The 25,624-nt window shown below is 51.9% G+C and overlaps 1 protein-coding gene across 4 annotated transcripts; it reads right to left on the reverse strand.

Moving 5' to 3' along the window:
• Nucleotides 1-2,848: 2,848 nt before the first annotated feature.
• RAE1 (ribonucleic acid export 1) lies at nucleotides 2,849-24,561 on the reverse strand. Of its 4 annotated transcripts, none has more exons than XM_042980096.1 (12): nucleotides 24,537-24,561; nucleotides 22,094-22,190; nucleotides 21,425-21,529; nucleotides 19,303-19,395; nucleotides 13,699-13,785; nucleotides 12,867-12,953; nucleotides 12,670-12,741; nucleotides 11,574-11,681; nucleotides 7,797-7,903; nucleotides 7,640-7,715; nucleotides 6,901-7,095; nucleotides 2,849-3,284 (listed from the first exon to the last, which is right to left on the reverse strand). In XM_042980096.1, exons 2-12 carry the CDS (start codon nucleotides 22,181-22,183, stop codon nucleotides 3,198-3,200), a joined length of 1,107 nt encoding a protein of 368 aa, XP_042836030.1. In that variant the 5' UTR covers nucleotides 22,184-22,190; nucleotides 24,537-24,561; the 3' UTR covers nucleotides 2,849-3,197. The 4 variants fall into 4 exon arrangements, with proteins under 4 accessions (XP_042836030.1, XP_007087108.2, XP_042836031.1 ...); XM_007087046.2 differs by lacking the exon at nucleotides 24,537-24,561 and adding an exon at nucleotides 24,376-24,512; XM_042980097.1 differs by lacking the exon at nucleotides 24,537-24,561 and adding an exon at nucleotides 24,102-24,277.
• Nucleotides 24,562-25,624: the final 1,063 nt, after the last annotated feature.

The following is a 25,624-nucleotide window of genomic DNA, read 5'->3' on the forward strand; positions in this document are numbered from 1 at the left end:
TAAATAAATGTTGGGGCGCCTGGGTGGCTCAGTCGTTTAAGCGTCCGACTTCGGCTCAGGTCACGATCTCCCGGTCGGTGGGTTCGAGCCCCGCGTCGGGCTCTGTGCTGACCGCTCGGAGCCTGGAGCCTGCTTCCGATTCTGTGTCTCCCTCTCTCTCTCACCCTCCCCCGTTCATGCTGTGTCTCTCTCTGTCTCAAAAATAAATAAACGTTAAAAAAAAAAAATTAAAAAAAAAATAAAATAAATGTTTAAACAAAATCAAATTTGGGTTGAATGAAAAAAAAAAAAAATGGTTTCCCAGGTGACTCCAAAAATGGCAGAGTTCCTACCAAACAGCCTAGAACATACGGAATAACGTCCCCTTGAGAGAATTTTCCAGAGCTGTACCTCGTCCCTTGAAGATGGCTTTGCGCGGTACGTCTTCCCTTCTGTCGTATTAGTTCATGGCTCGTTTTTACTGCTTTGTTTTCACTGTGTTAATTTTTATGGTTACCTCGGGCAAAAGAGAATCGCTTTCCATAGACTTCCTTTCTTTCTTGCAACTGATGGCGGTGGCTAATTTTTTTGCAAGGCAACCGTGTTGTTCAAAAGCGGATCCACTGAAAGAAGCGAGCAACAGTGCAAGCGGTGACCAGAGCGGTGTGCGCCTGGGACACCGCGTGACGACCGACCCCTTCGCACACGACCAGGCACTCGAGCAGCTTCTCGCTTGGCAGAACCCCCCTGCTCCAGAAGAGCAGCCGCGACGCGACGTCGTAAGCAGGGGGTTCACCTCGACCTACCGGATCCCACCCACGGCATCCGTTCGTCCAGGCGCACGGCGGACGAAGCCACCCCGAACACGGGCTGGGCAGGCAGGGGTCAGGAGACCCCCTTGGCCGCAGAGGGCTCTGAGGAGGCTCCCGGACGCGGGACACAAAGCAGGCCCGTTTTGCGGGCCCCTCCCGGCGTCTGTGCCCCCGCAGGACGCGGCGTCAGACCAACCGCCGCAGGAGCAGGGAGGGGTGTGGCCACCCTGTGCCTGCAGGACCCCACCTCGGACCCCCGGCCCCTCTCGTGCAAGGTCTCGCCGCCAGGCCGCGTCCGCGGCTCCCGCCAAGCGCGGGGTCACGCGCAGAGAGGAGAAAAGGCCCAGCGAGAGCAGGGGGGAACATTCGTGAAAGCAACGTGCCACCTTCGGAATCTACGTGGCAGGCCCGCGCTCCCGGGGAAGCCCTCACCTCCGTTTGGGACTTTGTGACGATCCAATGCCGGAAAACGTTAGGTGAGCGAGACGACGGGTCCTACTCTCTCCTCGCTCAACGAAGCCGGGACCTCTGGCTCGAGCCGCGTGCGCGCAGCGGCCTGACACTGGTTACAAGAGTCACGATCACACGCGTGGCTTTCTGGACTAGAAGATGCCAGCAAATCTCTTCCGCGTACCTACCGCATGCAACGCGCAGCTCGGGCGCCTGCAGCGATGACGTCTAAGGTGCGGACTTTCTCAAATACTCCGTGTGCCTTTTAGGAACCGTGAAAGCAAGCATCTTAAGTCCAGTGATTCAACAACTATTTCCTGGTGCATCGGCGAACCCCAAGCAGGCTTTAAGGCTCTAGGTTCTGGGCCCCGCCCCGGCTGCCAGGGCTCACATGTCTGTGGGCCCCAGGGAGCCCCCCTCACTCCTGGTTCCGCCACCCCACAGTAATTTCGGTAAATGGACCTTGGTAACAATGTCTTAAGTTGGACAGTGACTAAAACTACCTAGCCCCTTGGTCACGTGACAAGGCCCAGTCTTGGAAAAGAACGCTCTAGGAAGCTCAGCACTCGGGCCGTTTCGAGGTCCTTTTCAAGCATCGCCAGTCACGGACATACAGAGAATGAAGAAACTCCGGGTAAACGAACACTGATAAATCTTGCCCACCTGCCGTGAGGGTCAGCCACCGAGATAACCAAGCTGGACCTGGCAGAGCCGGCTACTTGCTGTCTCCCCCCGCAGGCACAGATCATAAAGCCCCACGGCTGATTCGTGCAGCAGGGAGAGAAGGGAGGTGGAAACGATTAACTTGAAGATTCAGACTTTTTCCCCCGTGCACCTGCCTTTCTCCCTCAAAAAACGCATCTTTCAATGCAGAGAGAGCTGAAGAGTTAAAGGGCCTGAATTTGCTTGGGATCTGACTACCAAAGAATTCAAACCATTGAGTGCAGGCGATCTCTTTCAGTAGAAAACTTTATTTTCATTGCTTTTTACGAGTAGGCAGACAAGTCTTACAATATTATGAAAGCCAGATTTCCGAACTCAGCAAGCCAGTTTACATCCCAGTCCCAGACAGTAAAGCATAAGATGCATTTGGGATCGCAGGGTAGGAACACAACAGTGGACTCAAAGGTCAAATGTCGAAGTTCAATTTCATTTCAGATACTTACCAACCAAGAATTTTCAAATACGAGAAATAAATAAAATAAAATAAAAATAAAAAAGCCACGCCTGAAAAGAAAACAGTTACCGGGCGTGAGTTCAGAGCATGTCTCATGCAGGGGGCTCGCTCCTAACTTGAGGGCCACACAAACATCACCCGCTTGGGTCTGCACACGGAACAGGCCCCGTCCCAGCCACCAGGACGTCCGCCCGCAGAGCCAAACGACACCGGGGACGTGGAAGACGGGACGAAAGAAGCCGGTGCTTGGAGAAGCCGCGGCCGGCCCCCCGCGCACGGCTCAGGATTCCCGCCCTCCTCAGCAAGACTGCTGCTCCCCCAAAGGCGTCTCACATCACAAATCAAAACCCATGATCATGCTGGGCAGGACAACCATGTGAGAGCTTAGGGGGCAGGCCAGGGGAGAGAGAGACAAAGGGAGCTTAGGAGGCAATCTTCAAAATATTTTATTACAAAATACAGTACAGCGTCCGTAGAATGTTCCCCAATGTTCTCTAATACAGACGTGGCTGAACGAAGCGCTGAAAGATGCCTGGCAGTCGCCCACAGGAATCTGACTTCTCTAATGACTTCAGTCCCCTCAGGGCCACAGCACAGACCTGTGACAGGCGGTCGCCGTGGCCGGCTGGGCTCCCGACTGCCGAACAATGATCGTTTTCTCCAGGGGTTGAAATCCACATCCATGGCTGACAACCTACCAAAAACTGGGACCCAAATTCGTACAAAGACGAGGCAGAGTGAGAGAGAACGACTCCCGACGGCCCAGAGGTCCCTGGCCGCTACTTCTTATTCCTGGGTTTTAGTTCTTCGGCTGCGTTGCGCAGGAAGATGTAATTTTTCTTTTGGGGATTATAAAATTCATGTCCCTAAAGGGAAAAAAACACAACGAGCTTATTATGAGAAAGCAAAAGTTAGCATTTTGTGGGCACTCGGCACACACCAAGTCCTGTGCTTCGTGCATCAAACAGAATCTCTCTGGGGGAACAAAACAGGTTTCTGGCGAGAAAGAAAAGGCAAACAAACGTTAAGCAGAAACCGGTTTCGGAGAAAAGGTTAAGGGCGTGGAGGAAGTCCGTCTTTGGTGTCCCCCTAGGACGGACCATCTTTTATGTATTTTTGGCACAGAGACTCTTCAGCCCACCCCCACTTCAAGGCCCGGAGGGCCGCCCACGGGAGGAGCTGAGCCTCCCAGGAGGACGGGGGAGGACTGGCCTGGACTTGAGGCCTTGAAGCAGAGCGGACGTCTGCTCTGAGGCTTCCCAGGCACGAGGGCAGGGTCCGGGACAAGCCTCCCCACGCGGACCCATAGAGAAGCGGAGGCACGCACGGCCGTCAGTGCGTCTGCTCGTGCCCGTGCTGAGGTGGAAGGAGATCGGTATGACTCTGGGGGAGCCAGAAAAATCTGGACCAGGCTGGACTCTGAAGGGCTGGGAAGGGCAGACAGGGGGGCTTTAAACATTATCCCACAGGGAAAAGGAACAGCAGCCACCAAAGTCATAAGTGGCATTAAGAGTGATACGGGGGGCTCCCGGGTGGCTGGGTCGGTTAAGCGTCGGACTCTTGGTTTTGGCTCAGGTCGTGATCTCACGGTTCGTGAGTTCAAGCCCCACATCGGGCTCTGTACTGACAGCGCGGAACCTGCCTGGGATTCTGTCTCCCTCTCTCTCTGCCCCTCCCCTGCTTGCTTGCTTTCTCAAAAATAAACCAAAAACAAAAAGAAAGAGAGAGAGACACATGACAGACCTGTTTCAGGGAGATGATGGGGGCGGGGCAAGGCAGAAAGGCAGCACTCCAGGGACCAGAAGCGTGGGAACAGGGAGGGGGGAAGGGACACTGACTGCCCTCTGCCTCCCCCGTGACGACAGGTTTTTGCTCATCCCTGGGCAGATGTGCCGAGGTGGCTCTAGAAGCTTTGCTCAGTGGTGACCATACGTTCTCATCGTAACACGCAAGGTGCAGCTCTTCTGGAAAGGTACACTCGGGCAGCAAACTGAGAGTACTAATCGTAAGTGATCACGGTCGCATCCCGGAGACAACGATCCTTAGACCAGAACAGGGTGAAATTCCCAAAGCAACTCCTTCCAAACGAGAATGAGGATTTAAGCAGCGGGCGCTACGAGCTGGCGCAACCTGTCCGGACAAACTCATCCTGAGCGGCTTTCACGGCGATGAACTTTCTCACTTCCTTCCACTACCAATGTTTCCAAGCCTGCGACACACGGAGCCCCGTGGAGAAATCGAGGCCTCAGGCCACGACCTGGCTCCAACACCAAATCAGCCAGAACCAGAAGTGCACACTTTGCAAAACTGAGCGTGTGGCTCCACGGGTGGAGGGACAGACACGCGGGGCACAGTCGTGCCACGGGCTGCTACACAGTGAAAAGGATGGACCAGGGATACGCTCCACGCTGTGCATGAATTCCACAATCATCACACTGAGTGAAAGATGCCGGGCAAAAAAAAAGCGTGTGGTGTAGGACTCCTTTTTTTTTTTTTTTAACTGTTTATTTACTTTCGAGATGGAGACTGTGTGAGTGGGGGAGGGGCAGACAGGAAGACAGGAGGGGCAACAGGCTCCCAGCTGTCAGCACAGAGCCCGACGTGGGACTCGAACCCACAGACCATGAGATCCTGACCTGAGCTGAAGTCGGAGGCTTAACCGACTGAGCCACACAGGGGCCCCTGTAGGACTCCTTTTACATAAAGCTCTAGAAACTGCAAACTCATCTATAAAGACAGAAAGCAGATCACCGGTTGTGTGTGGGGAGAACGATTCCAGCAATGCACACGGAAACTTCTGGGGGTGATAAATGCACTCTCTCGACTGGGGTGAAGTCTTCACCGGCACATATACGGATGCTGAAACTGATCACTCTGCACAACGACGACTGCATTGCAGGGACACGTCAGTACAGCTGCTTGACGAAAACCAAAGCGGCTGCACGGCCCGCATCAGCAAACGCTCAGCCACGGGGGCACATCTGTAGAGGCCGGGGCAGGCATCGAAAACAACGTGCTGAAGGGCGCCTGGGTGACTCAGTCGGTTAAGTATCCGACTCTTGATTTCAGCTCAGGTCACGATCTCATGGTTTGTGGGATCCAGCCCTGCGTCGGGCTCCGTGCTGACAGTGCAGTGCCTGCTCGGGATTCTCTCTCCCCCTCTTTCTCTGCCCCTACCCTGCTCGTACTCTCCCCCTCTCAAAATAAATTAAGCTTAAAAAAAAAAAATTAAAAATTATAAGAAACAATAACAACGTGCTGAACAGGCAGGGCGGCCACAGGCAGAGCGGCCAGAGACAGTGACTTCCGGCTCTTCTGAGAAAAAGAGACAATCAAAGCTGAGACCAAGACCTATGCCCCAAGAGAGCGGATGGTGACTGACACAGAGGTTGGACACGGGAGAGGCAGCAAGCCTGGAAGATAAAGGATGTGTGGGTGGGAGTCAGCAGGACTCTTCTCCCAAAGTGAAGGTACCCTAGGGCACCAGGTACACACATCCTGTCGGGACCATCCGGAAGAGCTCAGGAATCAAGTCAGAAACCGAAGGGTCACTGGTTTACGGTGGAGAACCCCGAGCAGAACCAGTCAGGCTGAGAGCTGACCAGGAGGGGCAGCATCCCGGAGGCGGCCAAAACAACAGAAGCTAGCAGGCGTTAACCTCTTCCGACAGGTCTATCGGTCAGGGGAAACTCGGATCCTCCTCGAACTCCGGCACGGCCCCAGGCTGGAGGACAAAGGAGCTGGCGGGGAGGGAGAGAAGGCGCCGGGAGGAGAAGAGAATGGAGTGGCTTGAGGGAGTCCTGCGCCTGTCTGCGGTGGCAGGAGGGCAGAAGGAGACGGGCCAGAAGACAGACACGTGTGCCGATGGGAGGGAAGACACGGTGGAAAGGCTGCTGGGGGAGGGGACGAGAGAGACAAGGGTCGAACAATCCAGGAGAACCAGCCGCTGAGAAGCAAGCACGTGGGCTGGCCGAGAGACAGCAGACATCAGCCAGTGGCCCGGAACTCAAGCACCCGAGTCAGGTCCCTCCGCCGCTACGCCGGGACGCCTCAAAAATGCAGCCACGATCCGGTCAGCCCCTCAACCCTCTCCCCAGATAATACACAAAAAAGCCACGCCTCCAGCCAAAGCTCGGTGACCTGGCCCTGCGGCCCCTGCCCCCTGCATGACCGCTTCCTCTCTGGCCACCGCCCCAGCCATCGCTGAAGGACGTGCGGCTTCCAGCTCCCCCTGCTTCTGGGCTCACGATGACCAGACCCTGCCCAGGGGCAGGGTCCCAGGGAAAGGCTCTACAGGTATGACTTCACGGGGTCTGCACACCTGGCGAGGAAGGCCTGCCATTTCCCTTGGAGGTGACGTGACGGTGACCTGCCAAGGTCACCAGCGAGTCCAGAGAAGAGTCACAGCTCGAGCCCGGGCCTTCCGCCTCCAGCCTGGCGTTGTCACCCGAGAGAGCCCAGGGCAGGACTGGGAATCCTCACCTTTGACCAGTCGTAGCTGGAAGCGTAGGCAAATATGTTCCCATTGTGATTGAAGCAGCAGGCCGATATGGGCTGATCTAACTGTTCCGAAGTTTTTAGTTTCGTTCTGGCATCTTTGTCCCAAAAGCTGAACCTGCCATCGGATCCCACAGTGGCAAGGGTGCCGTGAACAGGATGGAATGCGATCCCGTTTACCTGAAGGGATTGACACGCACAGTGAGAAGCGGACGACAGAGGAGAAAGCACGTCTCTACCAGGACGTGCTTCCTGCTGCACGTACGAAACAAAACATACAGACTGTCACTTTGTGAGAGCCGGCTGCCCGCTGATCACAGAAGAAACTAGCCATGCTTCCAGAATCAACTGCCAGCCCAGAATTGAGTCACGCCTCTTGTTGGGAACACAAGTCAGCAAAAATCAACAAGTATGCGGCTACTGACACTGCGGAGAGGACCCCACAGGAATGCCTTTTTCTTTCTCAGCAAACAGCAATTTCTGAGTTTTAGCTAAGCGAATCAACTGCCTACCAGCACCCGAAAGGAGGTGGATGGCTCCAAGAGCCCGAAGCGAGAGCCCGAAGCAGCAGGCGGAGAGCAAAGACAGTGTGTCATAAAAACAGAAACCCGGGCCCTACAGCGTAAGTCATCTATCTCTGCCTGTGACCCCTAATGACTCAGCCACCCACCTCCAAGTCTAGTTTCTAGACAGGTTCTCAAGGTTAAAGTTTCTAAAAACATACCGCGTAGATGTCCTGAGGAGCTGAGGTATTGGTTCCGTTCGAGCGGTGACATTTGAAGGTGAAGTTGTCTTTGGCACTGAAAAGCAAAGGCCCAACTGAGTTTTCCTTTCTGAAAGAGTCTCCAGTGAAAATCCACAAGCGAATTGAGCCCACTTACGGATTTGGGGGGTTGATGTAGTGAATAGCAACCCTCCCCTCGATACTTCCCAGAGCGAAACCAGTCGGCTTGTTCTGTTTATCTTTGAAAATAGCCACGCATCGATGCTACCGTTTGGAGACAGAAAAAGAGAACGTTATCACAACGTAAAAGACAAGATTTCGTAACTAAGTGAAAATAAATAATCTTCACCCCGTTTTTGGGTTTCAGAACAACCAGAACATATTATGTAACCAACTGAAGACAAATAATTTTCACCGTTTTGGGGTTTCAGAAGAACCAGAAACATATTATACAAATATGACACAGAAGTGACTGCTCGTCCTCCAGTAAACATCACTGTCCACCTTTTGGGAAACCACTTGTACTCGGCCACGTAACTTTGCGGATAAACCGCAGACGGCGTGCTTCCGTCCGGTGCCGCTCGGCCTCTGGCGCCACAAAGGCCTGTCACTCCCGCAGTTCGTGTGACCCTCGGAGCCCCACCACATCCTACCCCGGTGCCGCCCCATCGTGGGGCGGGGGGCGCACTCGCATCTCTGACCCACGGCCCACCACCAGGTGGGCTCCCTGTGGCAACTCACCCAATGCTTCTGAATCCGCTTCCCCAGGCAGAAGAGGGAAACGGCGTCTGCCCGGCAACCACAGGGGAAACCAGGGCCGAGCGGGACAGTGGATGTGACCGGCACTTTCTAACTGTGACCACACTATGCAGAAGCAACACACCGCACCCCATCTAACGCTGGGTCTGGGGACCCAAAGGAGGGTCTCCGGGACTCTACAGAAGACCCCACAGAAGAGCCTGGGACCAGCCCCTGTGACAGAGGACCAGGGCCTGGGTCTTCAGTGCCTCCTTCTATCCTTTCACCTACCTTGACAGAAGAGCATGCCGGCGAGTGGGGGTGGCGGGGAGGAGGAGGGGAGACAGAGAGAGAGAGAGAGAGAGAGAGAGAGAGAGAGAGAGAGAGAAAGAGGGAGAGAGAATCCCAAGCAGGCTCCGCGCTGTCAGCACAGAGTCTGGCGCGGGGTTCTATCTCACCAACTGTGAGATCATGACCTGCACCGAAATCAAGAGTCGGACGCTTAACCGCCTGAGCCGATCAGGCACCCTGTCACTTCCTCCTTCTAGATGTGACAACCTGGCCTACCCCCGAGAACCACCCACCCTCCCCAAACTGGACATTTCATCTTCCTAGAGGGGTTCGGGAGGCACGAGGGCAGCATCAGAGCCTGGGACGAAGCCATAGAAGAATGATGGTAAAGAGCAGTCTCTGTTACTGTAACACTTATTAGAGCGCACAAATTTCCTAAGTAAACAGAAAAGCACATGCTAGTTCTATTTCTGTACCATTTGCCTTTTTTTGAACAGAAAGTCCATTACTTCTTCGAGTAGAAAAAAAACTAATGTAAAGAGACAAAATCTGTAAGTTCTTAGAGGTCAGCAGGAACCATGGCTCGTCAAGCTGTGCCTCCCATGCTCAGCACAGAGCCCAGGAACTGCACACCTCTAGGGGGCACCATCTACAAGAACACAACCACACAGCAGCCCTATGCAAAGGCTGATGGCATGCCTCAACAAATGAAAGGCCAGGGTGCCTAGAAGCAGGAAGTGAAGTCAGATCAGACTAGGTTTTGTCAGGGAATCTGGGATTTATCCAAAGGGAAATGAGAAGTCACTGCTGGCTTTTCGGCAGAGGTGTGGCAAAGTCAGACGTGCCACTAGAAGAAAGAGCCCCCCCAACCCACGTGTGGAGAGCAGATCAAAGGAGGGCACAGACAGAACCTCTTACAGTCATTCGAGGAGATTTGGATTAGATGTGGTGGGAGGGAAGGAACAAAATGAACAGATTCTAAAACACCTGCAGAAGTGAACCTGGGGATCAGGGGGACAGGCGGAAAGGAGGGGGAGCAGATCAAGGATGCCTTTCCGATTCGCAGCATTGACAACAGCAGGTGGGTCTCGTGAGAGGCAGAGCACCTGGGGAGGAACATGCTGGGGGTGGGGGGCGGGAGCAGGTTAAGATCGTTGTTTTGCTCAGCAAACATCTACAGAAGCCTTCTACCCACCAGACCGGGCTGCAGCTGGGAACGAAGCAGCAACAAAGAGAAATGTCTGCTCTTACTGAGTTTACTTTCTAGTGGGCAGCACAAAACGAAACACACGAAACACATCACGCGTTTATCTCTAAGGTATATACACACACACGCACACACGCAGTTTGGGGGAAAAGGGCCAGGGAGAAGCCTGAGGAGGGGTAACTCCCAAATGAAGATCTGCAGAAAGTCGTCCCGGGTTTGGTGACGGATACTGTTGGGCGGAGACGTCGGGAGACACGTCAAGGAGCTGTCAGACTGGGGGTGTCCTGCAGGCATCCCGGAGGCGAGGTCTGTGGGGGATCTGAGTCCCCAGCCCACAAGGTTTACCAACATGACAGCAGGGACGGGAGAGGAGGTCCTGCTTCAGGAGAGGAGGCAGCGCGGCCAAGGGCAGACACCCGGGGCACCCGACACGCAGCAAGCAGCAGTGAGGAAGACGAAGCAGCAACCGCGAGGCAGGTGGTAAGAGGCGGGCGTCGCGGAGAACAGGGACGGGGCGTTTGAGAACATGTAGGGACAGTGGCGAATGCTGCTGGGCTGACAGAAGAGGACGGCTGGTCAGCGTCCACCGGAATCGCTGACGAGGAAGCCCTCGGTGGCCAGCCAAAAGCTGTTTCAGAGGAGTCACGGAGGCAGAAGTCTCAAGGGAGTCGGGTGAGAAGTGAGTGGGAGGTAAGGAAACCAAGAAAGCGCAGGTGAGATGCTTAACTGCGGAGGAAAAAGGGGTCCGGGAGGGACCAAAGGATGTGGGCCAAGAGTGTTTTCTCGGGTGAGGAAGACTAGGGCGCATGTCAGGGCCGGTTGTGACATCAGGAGGGGGTGGGAGTCCAGACAACCCCCGCCCCCGGAGGCGATGGGGACCAGCAGCACGAGGCTCCACAGACCCCCCCCCCCCACACGATGGGCCTTCCCCAGGGGCACACGTCCCCTGACTGGCGGGAGAAAGCGGGGGCCAGGTGCAGGCGCAGGCAGACTTCTAGGTTCAGCGGGAGGAAGAGAAGCTCCCCACCGCCGGTCCGGATGCTCTCTGAGCAGGAGCCGGATGGATGTGCGGAGACAAAGGTAGGGGAGGGAGAGCCTAGCAGTTTCAAGTGAAGAAAATCTAAGAGTCTGTGGCAGGTGAGCGGACGAGAAAAACCCGGTGACTGGGCGCGATGAAGGCACAGCGGAGGCTGGGAGCTATGCCCAGGACGGAACCAGCCCGCGGGGGTATCGATCTGATTCCGCAGCATCCAGCTGTCCGGGGCACGTCTGGAGAGGACAGAGAAGTCTGGCTTGTCCAGGGACGGACAGTAGTTACTCACTAAGTGCTCGCTTATACCCTTAACTTCACCCCCTTTGAAACTACTTGCCGGGGCGCCCGCGTGGCCCAGTTGCTTAGGCATCCGACTCTTCATCTCGGCTCGGGTCACGAGCTCATGATCTGGGAGTCCAAGCCCTGCATCGGGGTCTGTGTTGACAGCTCCTGCTTGGGATTCTCTCTCTCCCTCTCTCTGCCCCTCCCCTGCTCACGCTCACTTTCTGCCCAAAGAAATAAACTTTAAGACCTTTAAACAAACAAACTTTAAAAAAAAAGAAAATGCTTACACGTGTCTGGAAGCACAACCGTATCCCAATCGTGCGCAGTGAAGTGCGTGTGACACAGGCTCTAAGTATGTGCGTCCTGGTCACGCGACTCACCTGATGTTTCAGCGGGGATTCTATCCTCCTGAATTCGGAGGGCTGATTCTCTAGCTGGTAGACGATCAGTCCCCTCTCTGCAGTCGCCACCACGGCCATAGGGTAGATCTAGGGAATGGAGGGAGGCAGGGGCGTGCTTCAAATGAAGGACTGTGGTTTTTTTACACAAAACTATTAGATCGAAATTCTTTTAGAGTCACAAAAATAAGCCTGAATTTTTTTTTATCTAAAACAGACCACCGGTATCAACATGTTTCATGAAAACCTGCAGAAACCGTATCTGCAAGGAGAACGTCCGTTTTTAAAAGGCTCGTTTTTTAAAACCATGAAATACGACCACTTGAAAAGTACCCTGAGGAAGAGAGAAGAAATCAGTCACCTACACCATCCCTCCAGATGACTGACAGCTGTTGTCACTATCACAGCGTGTTACTGTGGCGTTTCTCGGAGCATTACGCGCACACAGGCACGTCCGTATGTTCCTACGTGACGTGGATCCTGCACTCGAGGTGTGTGTTCCGAGAACGCTACTGGTGACTGTGCAATTTTCCCTCAAACAAACACAGCACCGGGTCCGTTTAAGCTCCCTGGTCCTGTTGGCCCGTTAGGTCACATCCAAGGTTTCGGTACGTTACACAAAACAAAACGCATCTGCGTCATTTTTCTCACAATAAATTCCTAAAGGTGCGATTACTGGTAGTTCGCACAAAACTTTTAAGACTTATCACCAGATGGACGGAGAGAGTTCTTCGGTTTCTCTCCCGCTCACAGTCCCCAAAGGGCCCGTGCGACGCCACAAAGCTGTTGCCGGTTTTTCTACAGCAACCAAAAAGCGTTACAGCCCTGATGGCACGTGGCTTCCTGCGTACGTTCAAAACACAAGTGGCAAAAAAAACCCCGGCAGCAGGATTCAGTAATTTTGGAACAAATCCAGCACAAAAATCTCCTGATTCAAGACGACGGGAGATCTGAACTACATCCTCTGGGAACTTATTATTAAAATTCGAGAGATTTTTACATTATCCTCTAATTGCAAGAAGTCATCGAATTTTCTATTTCTCTTAAAAGGATACATATTGAGTCAGAAATTCCTCACCACATCGGCGCAGTAACATCTTTCAGGGAGTTGCAAAACCATCATGGGATTTGATGATCGTGTGTCCCAAAACTAGAAGGAAAAAAAAAAAACCAAAAAGCCAGTAACTGACCATTCAGAGCTTTAGTCCAAACAGCATGAGAAGGAAATGTCCATCCCGGTCAGGCCATGCAGTCCCCTCAATGGCATGATCATACCTTCAAAGTCTTATCCCAGCTGCCAGTCATCACACAGCTGTAGTTTGGAGCTTTGATCCAATGGATGGTCTTAACAGGAGCGTCGTGCTTTCGAAACAAAATCAGAACAGATCAAGATAAATGTAACCATGTGCCGAACGGCCCCAGTTCTGGAAACTCAGAGAAGGAATGAACTTAAATATCAAGGTCGTAGCAAACAAACACCAAAGGATATCCAAGCCTTTCCCCATGACCATGACATCCAATTTACCCCAAGAACATGTATCTACTTACCATTCTGACAAACGTCAGTTTTATTTCCCCCTAATTAGCGAGCACGTGAGGGTAAAAGTAAAACCCTTCCTAGGGAGGCATTTTCAGAAGTGACGAGTAGGGACTCCACCACTTTTGTTTATACTAAGGTGGCACGAATCAAGAAATCAAGGAGACGCTTCTGACACAGTCACACAGCCCCGTGATCTCGGAGTATGTGATGCCTTTCTGAAAATGTTTCCATGTCAAGGGGCCCTTCTCCAACAGGTCAGACCCTCTGGTTCTTGGCTCTCTTGCCTCCGTTACTCCTGCCTCAGCAGTCCTTCCACAAGGGCGTGCCTGCTGTCCCCGAGCAGGCTAACAGCTCCACGGGCGTGTGGCAAGTGTCTTTCTTACTCTGCCGCGTCTCTACCCCTACGGAAAGTGCCTGGGATACGGCAGGCATTCAATAAATACTTGTCGAACGAACGAGTATCCAAATACAGTTGGGAAAAGGCAAGCCGCACACGGGTGTTGGAATGTCAGATACGTGAATGTTGAGGCCCACGGGCACCAGCCTTTTGCAGACGCTGTTTATTACCTGTGCAATCTGTATTGCTTGATTACTGTTGAGGTCCCACATTTTGGCAGTTTTATCACATGATGCTGTAAATACTTTGCTCCCATCCTAAAAGAAAGTGGAGAAAATGTGTCATTGAAAAAAAATAAAATTTCTATCTGTATATTAAGTTGATCATATTGAGGCAGGTTTCGTTTTGCAATTTTTAAAAAAATTTTTAAATGTTTATTTTTGAGAGAGAGAGGGAAAGAGAAAGAGCACAAGTGGGGAGGGGCAGAGAGAGAGGGAGACACAGAATCCAAAGCAGGCTCCAGGCGCTAAGCGATCAGCACAGAGCCCGACGTGGGGCTCGAACTCAAGGACCATGAGATCATGACCTGAGTCGAAGTCGGAGGCTTAACCGACTGAGCCACCCGGTGCCCCTGCAATTTTTATTTTTCTAATTATCTGGGGGCTGGTATATTATAAACTACACTGTCATACCCAAAACGTGTTTTAGCTTCATTTCTTTATTACTGATTTATTTTTCTAAGAAATACCACATAAACAGGATGAAAACAATTCAAATAGCACTTGAAGTTATACAGGGAAAATGAGGTCTCCCACCCCTGACCCGGCTCCTTCCTTATGGGCCACTCACTACCCTCTGGGAGTAGTTTTTGCATATCCTCCGTCTGTGTGTATTACCAAGGGACGTTTATACATTTTTTCTTGCTTTGATTAATTTTAAGCTGTTTTTTTTTTTTTTTTTAATGAATTTCAAGCCCTCACAAAAGTTGCAGGAATAAAACCATGAACATCCGTAAACCCTTCACCTAGAATCACCAAGGGTAAACATTTACGGTATCTATGTAGACACACGTATATATCCGTAATGATTACACATTTGTTCGCCTATGTATCCAATAACATTCTGAAGTGCACACCATAAGACTACACTAATTCTTATTCTTTAAATTTCTTTAATGTTTATTTATTTATGAGAGAGCAAGAGTGAGCACATGTGGGGGGGCACAGACAGAGAAGGAGACACAGAATCCAAAGTGGGTTCCAAGCTCTGAGCTGTCAGCACACAGCCCGACACCGGGTTCGAAGTCACGAACCGTGAGATCCTGACCTGAGCCGAAGTTGGTACGTTTAACTGACTGAGCCACCCAGGTGCCCTTACGCTAATTTGCAAACATCACTGGTCCTATGTAAACTATAGAACAGTTTAAAAAATCAGCAATCACGGTGTGGTGATTTTAAACATATTCAAATACAGGGATGCCTGGGTGGCTTAGTCGGTTAAGTGTCTTGACTTCGGCTCAGGTCAGGATCTCACGGTTCGTGACTTCGAACCCGGTGTTGGGCTGTGTGCTGACAGCTCAGAGCCTGGAACCCACTTCAGATTCTGTGTCTCCCTCTCTCTCTACCTTTCCCCAACTCACGCTCTGTGCCTCTCTCTCTCAAAAATAAACAAATGTTTAAAAAAATTCAAATACAGAACTCATAAATTAGGTCAAATACGAAGAAGCACAAGATAAGTTTTAAAAAGAAAGGTACTAAATGGAAAGTTCTAGACCAGCGGTTGGCAAATTTTTTTCTTTAAAAAACAATTTTTTTTATGTTTTTATTTTACTTTTGAGAGAGAGAGAGAGAGACACACAGTGAGAGCGGAAGAGGGGCGGAGAGCGAGGGAAACACAGAATCTGAACGGGCTCCGGGCTCTGTCAGCACAGAGCCCGACGTGGGGCTTGAACTCACAGACTGCAAGATCATGACCTGAGCTGAAGTCGGACGCCCAACTGACTGAGCCACCCAGGCGCCCCACAAATTTCTCTCTTAAAGGGCCATTTATTTAGTGAATTTTCGTCTTTATAGGTCTCCGTTGCAACTCCTGAAGTGTTACACTTGAAGGCAGCCATACACACTATGTACATGAGGGAGTGTGGCTGTGTTCCAATAAACTTTATTCCCAAAAATAGGCAACGGGCCACAGTCTGCTGACCAGTGACCCAGATTATGTCATTTCTGGTTCCAAAGCTCAAAGGTTTACTGCCATTCTTCCCCAGCAAAAGTTTCTTCCCACAGAAAGTCACCAGTTCTGCAACTGAAGGACAAGATGCAACCTGCCTGTGTGTCAGTGACGTCGGAAGGCTCACTCTGTGAACCCTCAGAAAGACACCGACGCGTGGGACGGCCACCCCCAGAGCGAGGGACGCGCCGGCCTCTCCATCGCACCGGCAACGCCCATCCTACCAGCCGTGACCAGCACCACGCGGCAGCGGGCACACGAGAGCCCAGTGGGCGCCGACCTCGAGGCTAATCGACCCGAAGGCGGGGCAGACGACAGCACTCGTGTTCCCCGGCCCTGTGTTCTCCACCCAGCTGCTCTCCACGCTGCTACGGCCACGGAGCGAAAATGTCCTCAGAGGGCAAAGAATCATCTTCGCCAAGTTTGGTTTTTATGCCTCCATGGTCACCCTGGCTCTTTCGTGCTTCCGTGCCGTTACGTACGCGGCTTCCTCTCCCGGACGCTCTTCCCACGCTGGCCCATTTCCCTTCCTGTAGGCCTATGAGGGAGGCGGTCAAGCGCATGGGCTCTGGAGCCAGGAAGGTCTGGGTCTGGGCCTAGACTCGGCCACTCACTACGTTCCCTCAGGCAAGCCCGTCGTCTAACACCGTGCCCGTCGCTTTACGTACGTGTAGTCTAGCTGTCACAAGTTCTGCCACCTGGAATTCTTACTTGTCTCTACAGGTCTGTCCTAAGAGACCAGAAATTCCATGAATACGGTATTTGCCTACCTGGCCTACTTTGTTTTCCGCTCTATCCCCCCCACAATGGCTTTAGCTGACTAGAGGAGCCTGATAGTTACCTGCTGAATTAAATATGACCCGTCGTAATTATTATCACCTTCATTTTACAAACGAGGAAACAGATGGAGAGATCAGGTGACCTGCCAAACTGAAAACACTGAAGAGTAGAGCCCAAATTTGAACCTAGGCCTGGACTGGGTGACACAATGCTCAAAAAAACTAGAGGCCTGCGTGCAGTTCGTTTCTCTAACTCTTGTCTCTTCAGTGGAGCCTTCACGGCCCCCTCCCCAAAATTTACAGTTGCTTTCTGTGTTCCCCACTACCCAGCACCAGCACACCTTCTCAGAACTCAGAACCCTTCGTTACGGTGCTCAATCCCTCCAGCAGATGACGCACGACTCGGGAGAAAGGAAATAAGCTGTTCTCGTTTTTATATATCCCGAAGCCACTCAATACATCCTCTACCAGTTCATTTTACTTCTTACCTAGTTTGTAAGAAACTTTACATTCTGATCCATCACCAAATCAGAAAAAAAGACAAGCAAAATAAATCAAGTATTTTAAATTTACTCAAGTTATTACTTTTCCACGTGCAAATTAAAAATAAGTTGTGGGGCCCCTGGGTGGCTCAGTGGGCTTAGTGTCAGACTCTTGATTTCAGTTCAGGTCACGATCTCACAGTTCATGAGTTCGAGCCCCACGTCAGGCTCTGTGCAGACACCGCACAGCCTGCCTGAGTTTTCGGGTTTTTTTTTTTTGGAGAGAAAGAGAGAGCATGCGCGTGAGCAGGGGAGGGGCAGAGAGGGGACAGAGGATCCCAAGGGGGCTCTGAGCTGACAGGCCAACAGCAGAGAGACCAATGCGAGGCGTGAACTCATGGGGCTCAAACTCATGAAACCGTTAGATCATGACCTGAGCCGGACACTCAACCGACTGAGCCACTCAGGCGCCACGCCCCCCTTCCCTGGGATTCTGTTTTTCTCTGCCCCTCCCCTGCACGTGTGCTCACTCTCTCTTTCTCTCTCTCAAAACAAACTTAAAAAACAATAAGTTGTATCTGTAAAAAATGCATCTTTTCAAATTGTTTTCACAGATCTATTATCAGTCTCATACTAACCCAATCAGAGATGTCAAGAAAACACCTTCAGATGACAAAAATGCTCAGAGAAGACCATCACAGTTAATGATGAGAACAGGAGCAAGTCTGGCTCCTGAACCATCCCGAAATATTGATGAGTAGCAGACTCCTTTCTTAGTTAGAAACTAAGTAAGATCACGTCACTTAAAAATGACCACATAAAACAGGAGTAACTGGCAATTTCTCATAAAACATATACTCACCATACGACCCAGTAATCCATTATCTACCCAGGAGAAATGAAAACTTTTGTTCGTGGCAATTCCAGGACCCAAGTGTTTACAGCAGCCTGATTCCTGACCAAAATGGGCAACAACCCAAACATCCTTCTCTTGGTGGCTGGGTGAGCAAACGATGACCCGGCCACGCAGTGGGCCAAACCACTGGCACGACCACCTGCACGGGGCTCAAAGGCACCATGCGGACTGAAGGGGCACCGCGGGGCAGGGCTGTCTGCGCGACCCGGCACGGGGAGAGCCACGGGCACCAAAACCACACCAGTGGTTTCCAGGGGCTGGGATCGGAGGAGGACGTACCACATAAGGGCGGGGGGGGGGGCGGATTCTGGGGGCTGATGTTCTGTTTTTCGACCACAAGTCTCTGCAGTCTCAAAAACTGACAGAATTACACGCTAAAAAGGTTCCGTTTCATCGTCTGCAAATCATACCTAATGAATCTGACCGAACAAATGACACAGAAGGCCTGGGAGGGGCCGGAAGGCCTAGCCTCCCCAGCATGGGGGTACATCTGTCTGCCCGTCAGTCAGGCCCCTGTTTTCTTGCCTCCGCTGAGCTCAGCCAACCGGGCCACAGCGGTGGCGGGAGAGAAAGGCTGAGCTGTCAGTACCCCAGCCCCTCCTCTACCCAGGGGACCGGCCTCTCCGCAGCTGCGGCCCGCCACACCCACCTTCCCTTCTCTGCTGGGCCTTGTGAAAGATGTCTCCATTTAGACTCTCCCCAATCCACAGCAGAAGCTCAGAGCCACATTAACTTGGACATATTTGTTTATATGACTGATGTTCAAGATTTGGAAGGAAAAACAGAATTCTAAAACCCTAAAAAAGACTTCAAATGTCTGTTAATAGAAAGATATTATTTTTTTTCTCTAGCATTTATTTTCTGAGATACTAAATTTCCAATTTTAAAACAACATAAATTTATGGCATAAGGGTAAAAAAAGGTTTCCAGAAATTATTTAACCCTTTGCCCAAGGTACCGTGTCAATAAAATGATGAAGTTGTGCTTTTTTGTTTTTTTAATTTTTTAAAATGTTTATTTACCTCTGAAAGAGATAGACACAGTGCGAATAGGGGAGGGGCAGAGAGAAAGGGAGACACAGAATCGGAAGCAGGCTCCGGGCTCCGAGCTGTCAGCACAGAGCCCAAAGCGGGGCTCGAACTCACAGACTGCGAGATCATGAACCGAGCTGAAGTCAGACACTCAACTGACTGAGCCACCCAGGCACCCCTAAAATAATAAAGTTTTATGCAAGAAAAGCTTTCAGATTAACTAAAGCTAACATTAACAGACCACTTTAGGAACATCAACACATTCAGAAACTCAGAATTTCCAACAATGTGTACAGATACACGCTATGTGTGGTTTGGGTTATATAAAAGTTGAAACACAAACTCTGGATTACACACGATTTTACGCTGCAGAAAACACGAAAACTTGAATGAGACTCACATCACTCCAGCAGACATCTAACACCGGCCCCGTATGCATCTGCTGGGCTTTTGGGATCGTCTGTCCGCTATCTTGAACTTCCCAGCAGCGAACCTGAAGTGATACGACAAATGAGCACAAACAGCAAGCCATGGCACGCTGCACGCAGCTAACACCTGATAAGGAATGGGGGCAACTTACACATACGGAAACGTCTCCTGTCAACCTCATTGACTTTAACAACAAAGCAATTGAGGGGCGCCTGGGTAGCTTCCTCGGTTAAGCATCTGACTGTCTATTTTGGCTCAGGTCACGATTTCATGGTTCGCAGGATCAAGCCCAGAGTCGGGCTCTGTGCTGACAGTGCAGAGCCTGCTTGGGATTCTCTCGCTCTGCCCCGCCCCAGCTTGTGCTCTGTCTCTCAAAATAAACATTAAAAAAAAAAAAAAAAAAAGTTTGTTGTGCTTTGTCTTTCTATGCACACATTGTCTTCAAGAAACTAGATTACAGGGGCGCCTGGGTGGCTCAGTCGGTTAAGCGTCCAACTTCAGCTCAGGTCACTATCTTGCCGTCCGTGAGTTTAAGCCCCGCGTCGGGCTCTGGGCTGACAGCTCAGAGCCTGGAGCCTGTTTCGGATTCTTGTCTCCCTCTCTCTCTCTGCCCCTCCCCCGTTCATGCTCTGTCTCTGTCTCAAAAATAAAAATAAAACGTTAAAAAATATACATAAAAAAAAAAAAAAAAAACTAGATTACAGAGTACCTTCACTCTCGTCAGCACTTTTCTCCCTTGCATCATTAGTTGCCATTACACGTTCTTCTGACGTTTTTTAGTGACTCATTTGAAGTCTTTCCAGAAACTACATGTAGAAACCAAACCTGCTCAGCCATGGCTACCTTCCTCCCCTTGCTGTTCTCCTCTCTTCATCCCCCTGCCGCCCCACTGCCTCCCTGCTGCCGAAAAATCTTTTCCAAAACTTTTAAAATAGCAACCCAGCATACAAACATACCACAGAATACCATTATGAGTGGACTAGCACGGAGACTTCTTAAAATGAGGCGGTATCGGGTAGCGGCCAGGAGTCTAGACCCTGGGCCACATTGCGCGGGTCGGCAGCCCCGCCTCGCCCCTCCCTTACATGTGGGCCCTGGGCCAGTTGTTCTACTTCTGAGCTCACGAGCTGCTTCATAAGACGGGGAGGACAGTGAAGAGACCGCTGGAGAGTCTGCAAGAGACAGCCTGGGGACGTTCCTCACGCCCCACAGGGGAAGCACTAAGATGCAACGTACAAACTTAAGGACTTCTCACAGGTATGGCCGATTACCTTTCAGGAGCCCCGTAGCAATCTACGTACTCAGCAGAGGTACATGTACGGTTTCGGCTTATCTTTGCCGGGACCAAGCGTTACGCTTTTCTGCTTTTAATTTTCGGTAACGTGACGCAGTCTATCGCCTAAGTCTGAACTCGTCTGCTCAGGAGTGTGGTTGGATGGCTCCAGTCCACACCAAGGGGCCACCTGCACTCCTTCTGTGAAGTGCCTCTTCACATCCTTTGCTTATGTTTCTACCAGAGTTTTTCTCTTTCTGTGTACTGCGATTTTTTTGCCTTTCTTCTTGTACACCACAGGCTAAGTGTAACACCTACGCACGATCTGTGCTTTACCCGAAGTTAAACAAGCTTAACGTACGCCTTAAGAACATTTCAGGATAATAAAAGAAATTTACGTATACTACCACGGGTAATAGTCATTCTCAACGATACTACATTTGATCTGGGAATCCACGTCAAGTTACTGAACTAAGGTAGGAAATTTTTTTACGTACGTATGTATATGTACGTACGTAATCTCCACACCCAATGCAGGGCTGGAGCTCACAACCCTGAGATCAGGAGACATGTGCTCCACTGACTGAGTCGGCCAGGCCCCCCCAGAGGAGGAAGTTTTGAGTGATGCCTATGATCGTGCTTTCTTAACAAAAATCAGGGTAACAGATGATGTCAGTGCACTCAGAAGGGTCACACCCTCTAACCGATTTCTTTCTTCATTCACTTCATTCACTTGGGAAAGAATGGAGCCAAAAGGAAAGCTAACCCTGTCCATACAAAGAGAGAGGACTTCTAGAACATGCACGTAAGGAGCACTTACATCATTAGCCCACGATCCTGCAATAAGAAAGTTCCCGGGCAAGGTTGGTGGGCTAAAAGATAGACAACCAATGCTATCATCAGGAGAGGATGTTACTTCAATATCCTGGGGGGAAAAAGCCAGTGTTACAAAGTATGCATCATTAATTTCATTCAAAATTGTTTTCTTTCTCACTAAGCACTCAGGGTAGACTTTCCTTGTGTTCAAGAACTAAATGAACTGGACCTCTCTTACTTGGATCCCAAAGGGGAAGCCAGGGGAAGGACCAGCAAAGATGGGAGGGACCAGACCCAGCACTCTCTATGGAATGCCCATCATGATATCTTCCAAGCGATGGCCCACTGGTTCACTGTGGCCTCAAAGTGCTAGATCAAAGTCATCGCCTGTCCCCACCCCAAAGGAAATTCTAACTCAACAGTCGTGGGCTGGGCCCTGGGAACCCACAGTTTTAACAAGCACCGCGGTGACTTAAGAGATGGGGGAAGTTAGGGTGCCCGGGACACTCGTGCAGTGGACACAGCTGCCGTGCTCCCAAGTTGGAGAAAGTGGGCTAGACAGAGTTCCAGAGCTTTCGCCCCCAAGGAGGCTCCCACACCACTTCAGTGTCTCTCACTCGGGGAGGCCCTGGCGCGTGATTTCCTCCAAGTGGCATGAAGCTTTCCGAGGTACCTTCATGGGGTTGTGGTTATCTGTGCTTGTGCTGCCAAACATGCTGGTCCCACTGGTTCCGAAACCCGAGGTTGTTCCGAACAGACTCATTTTGGCCCTGAAAAGTAACGGAAAACGTTAAGGACGGGTCCTTCCTTCAGGAATCAAGATCACTGAGAGCTAACTTAAAGCTAATTCAGCCACAGAAGAAAAAGAAGACTCTAAATGAGTTGCTCTCTTCTCAAGACATCTAAACGTGATAAGCAGGTACTTTTTAAAGATGAACTTTCTACTTTAGGACTGTTTTTGACTTACAGGGAATTGTCAAGACAGAGTTCCCACACACCGCACAGCCAGCTTCCCCGTTTCCCTCGCACGTTTGCCACCGTTAGTAAACCAATACACTACGGCCGAGTGCTTTTCAGTCACCAGCCAGAAAATAAGTTCACCCATGTCTCACGTAGTTTGAGACGCTGCCCTTGGCACCAGGAACACAACAGTAAACCAGCGAAAGGCCCCATTCTTCAGGTCACCACTCAGTGGGAGTTTCGTCTCTTCTTACTAACTTCTACGCTGCTTTAGGTCAGCATCTCCGAACGAAGTCACTAAGACAAGCAACCAGTCCCGGCAAAGTTCAGCAACTTCTCCGTACAAGAAGTTTTAAACAGTACTCCATCGGGTCTGCTCGAGTACCCAAAGGCCTGGTATTACATCCTGGACAACACAGAATGGGGAGGCTGCCAGGGATTCTGGAAAGGCATCTGGGCTTCCCGACTTCATGAAGAAAGTGGGCGCCCAGCGACCTGGTCAAAGCAACAGCTATGATCCCGTCGGCATCTGAGAACAACTCTGAGAGAGGACGTTAAATGTGAGCAGTGCCCGGGCAACACCAGCTCAGTGCATGAGAACAAAGGAATCACAAGGCTTCTGCAGTCGGAGTCCAGGAACCAGTGGCTACACGGCTTGGGGCAGGTGGCTTAGCCTCGATTTCCTCAGCCCCGAAAACAGAGCCACGAATACCCACTTCACAGAACCGCGAAAAACAAGGGAGGTCGCGCGCACACACGCACGGCGCCTGAAAATTCTCTGTTCCTTCCGTCTCTGCAGCTCTCAAGTTGGGAGAGAACGCTTCTGCCACGTGGAACCCAGGGAAGGAGCAGGGGTCATGCAAGTATGCACCAGGCCACGGGGACCGCGTGTCATCCAGGACGCTGGGACCCCTCCAGTTCGGAGGACACGCGTCCAACGCAACCGCATCTCCCCGCCTGCGCCACCCGCTGCGCTCCAGCCGGGCTGGCTCTGCTGACGCCCTTCCTGCGCGTGGACACAGCAAGGTCCACCCGGCCTTGGAACATTGCTGCCACCTGTTCCTTCCGCCTGGGGTGACTCGCCCTCCCCCATCCCCCCGACGTCTCAGGCTGAACCTTCAGACCCCCGATTCAAAAGCTGTCTCCCGAGCACTTTTGGGGGGCGATGGAAACGTTCTAAAACTGGACTGTGGGGATGTTGACACAACCGTGGCCAACTTCCCAAACTCATCGGAAAGGTCCGCTTTAAAAGGGTTACAGTAAAGGCTGCTAGACCCGTCTGTTGCCAAAAGGTCACCTCCTCAGAGGCGTCCCCGTGTTCCTCATCTGACATCTCCAACCTCGGACGACATCACCCTGTTTTCTGGACGGCACCTGTCAGGGTCTGATACTGTTTGCAACCAGGCTCTTCCCCGAGAGAAGGTCAGCTCCGGGAGGACAGAGGGCTGTCCGGATTCTTCCCTGGCACACGCCTGACCCTCAGCACAGTGCCTTGGGCCCGGCGGCTGGGACTGAACAGATACTGGCCTGGGGGACGCGTGTCTCCGCGTGTACAGCAAACACTTGGCACAGAAGGCCGGAAACAAAGAGATCAGTTTCAGACAGTGGTCGGTGCAACGAAGAGAGGTTAAGGCGGGAGAAGACTAAAGGGGATGGATGCCCTTCTACACCGGCCGGGGAAGGCTCCTCCGAGGAGGTAGCATGCACCTGATAAGCCAGACCTGTAACCGGGGCGGGCAGAGGCGACAGACGCTGCCATCAACTCCGCGACCCTTCCCAGTGCCTCAGTTTCCCCACAAGAGGGACGAGGGGGTTAGGCCCGAGATGACTCCGAGGCCCCTTCCAGCTCTGGCGTCCCTCCCAGGGGCCGGTAACGAAGCCAGCTAACCGGCCGGCTCGCGCCCCGGCACCTCGCTGCGGGGCTCACTCCGCCGGGGGACCCGGCCTCGGAGGCGCCATGGCCGCGGGGAGCGAGGGAGGCGGCACGGGGCCTACCTGAGTCGCGCCGCGACGAGGGGGCAGGTGGCGGGGAGCGGGAGGAACTCGGGGGCCTGCGAGCCCACCCGGGCGAGGAGAAGGCGAAGGCGAGGTGGCGCGAACAGAAAACCCCAAGGCCGAAACACCCTCACGCTGGTGGAGGAAACTGCCCCAATTACCGCGGAGCCACTGCGCCTGCGCCCCGGGGCCACTTCCTGTGTCGCCCGGAAGGCAGCGAAGAAAGAGAAAGCCTTCCCCCTCTCGCGAGACGATGACACATGCGCAGAAGCGTTATTGACGCCGAGAAGCAGTCCCCGTGCCAGCAATTTGCGGATTGGTCGTAAGTTGGTGTGGCCCGCCTGCAAGTTGCCAAGCAACCGTTTTAATAAATTCGCCGCTGCCGCTCCCGCCCGCGGAGGATAGTTAGTATTTTCTCTCGAGAATTAAATGTCTAGCAGAATTCTGATTGCCGCCAATTCAAGTCCAAGGCCATCCTCGGAGAAGCTGATGGAATGCTGCCTCGGGCTGCGGTGAAGTCCGCCAGCCGGGGGCCCTGCCCTGGTCTCCTGTCTGCCGTCCGGGGCTCTTTGGGCCTCAGTTTCCTTTTGTAAAATTGGCATAACGATGCCTGACTTCAGGAAAGTTCTTAATTGGGGTCGAATGAAGTAACACACATGAAAGACTTTTGCCAAGTGTAAGATTCCATAAGATTGCTAAGGGGTTGTCAGGACACACACATGGACGCGTGCCAACTCCAAAGATTTCAGCTGGTGGCTGAATTTCTGAAGGAAAAGGAGAGAGAGGGATCTCCTGACTCTGTGGGACATACACCGAACCTTCTCCTTTGCTATTCAGTGTGGTCTGCGAACCAGGAGCCTTAATATCTGCAGGGGACTTTCAGACCCGCAAGACCTTTTTATAAAATGCAGATCGAGAAGGTCCAGGGGGTGCTGAGCAAATTCCCAGCTGAGCTGGCCGCACCGAGTCTAGATGAGGTATTCGGAGTCATTTGGGGTACCTTTTGTAAAGCTGTGCTGCCTGGGCCTCCCTCTCAGAGATTTCTGATTTAGTTGATCTGTGGTGGCACAGGGGGTTAATCGTTTTTATAAGCTCCCCAAGTGATCCTAAGGAGCAGGCAAGATTGAGAACCTCTAGTCTAGATCGTGATAATAATAAGAGCTCTTTATCTCCTATAATTTCCAGAGCAGCCCTATAAAGTAAGTACTGTAATCCCATTTTATAGAAAGGAAAGCGAGGCTGAGCGAAG

Source organism: Panthera tigris, chromosome A3, assembly GCF_018350195.1.
Source record: "Panthera tigris isolate Pti1 chromosome A3, P.tigris_Pti1_mat1.1, whole genome shotgun sequence".
Taxonomy (NCBI): Eukaryota; Metazoa; Chordata; class Mammalia; order Carnivora; family Felidae; genus Panthera; species Panthera tigris.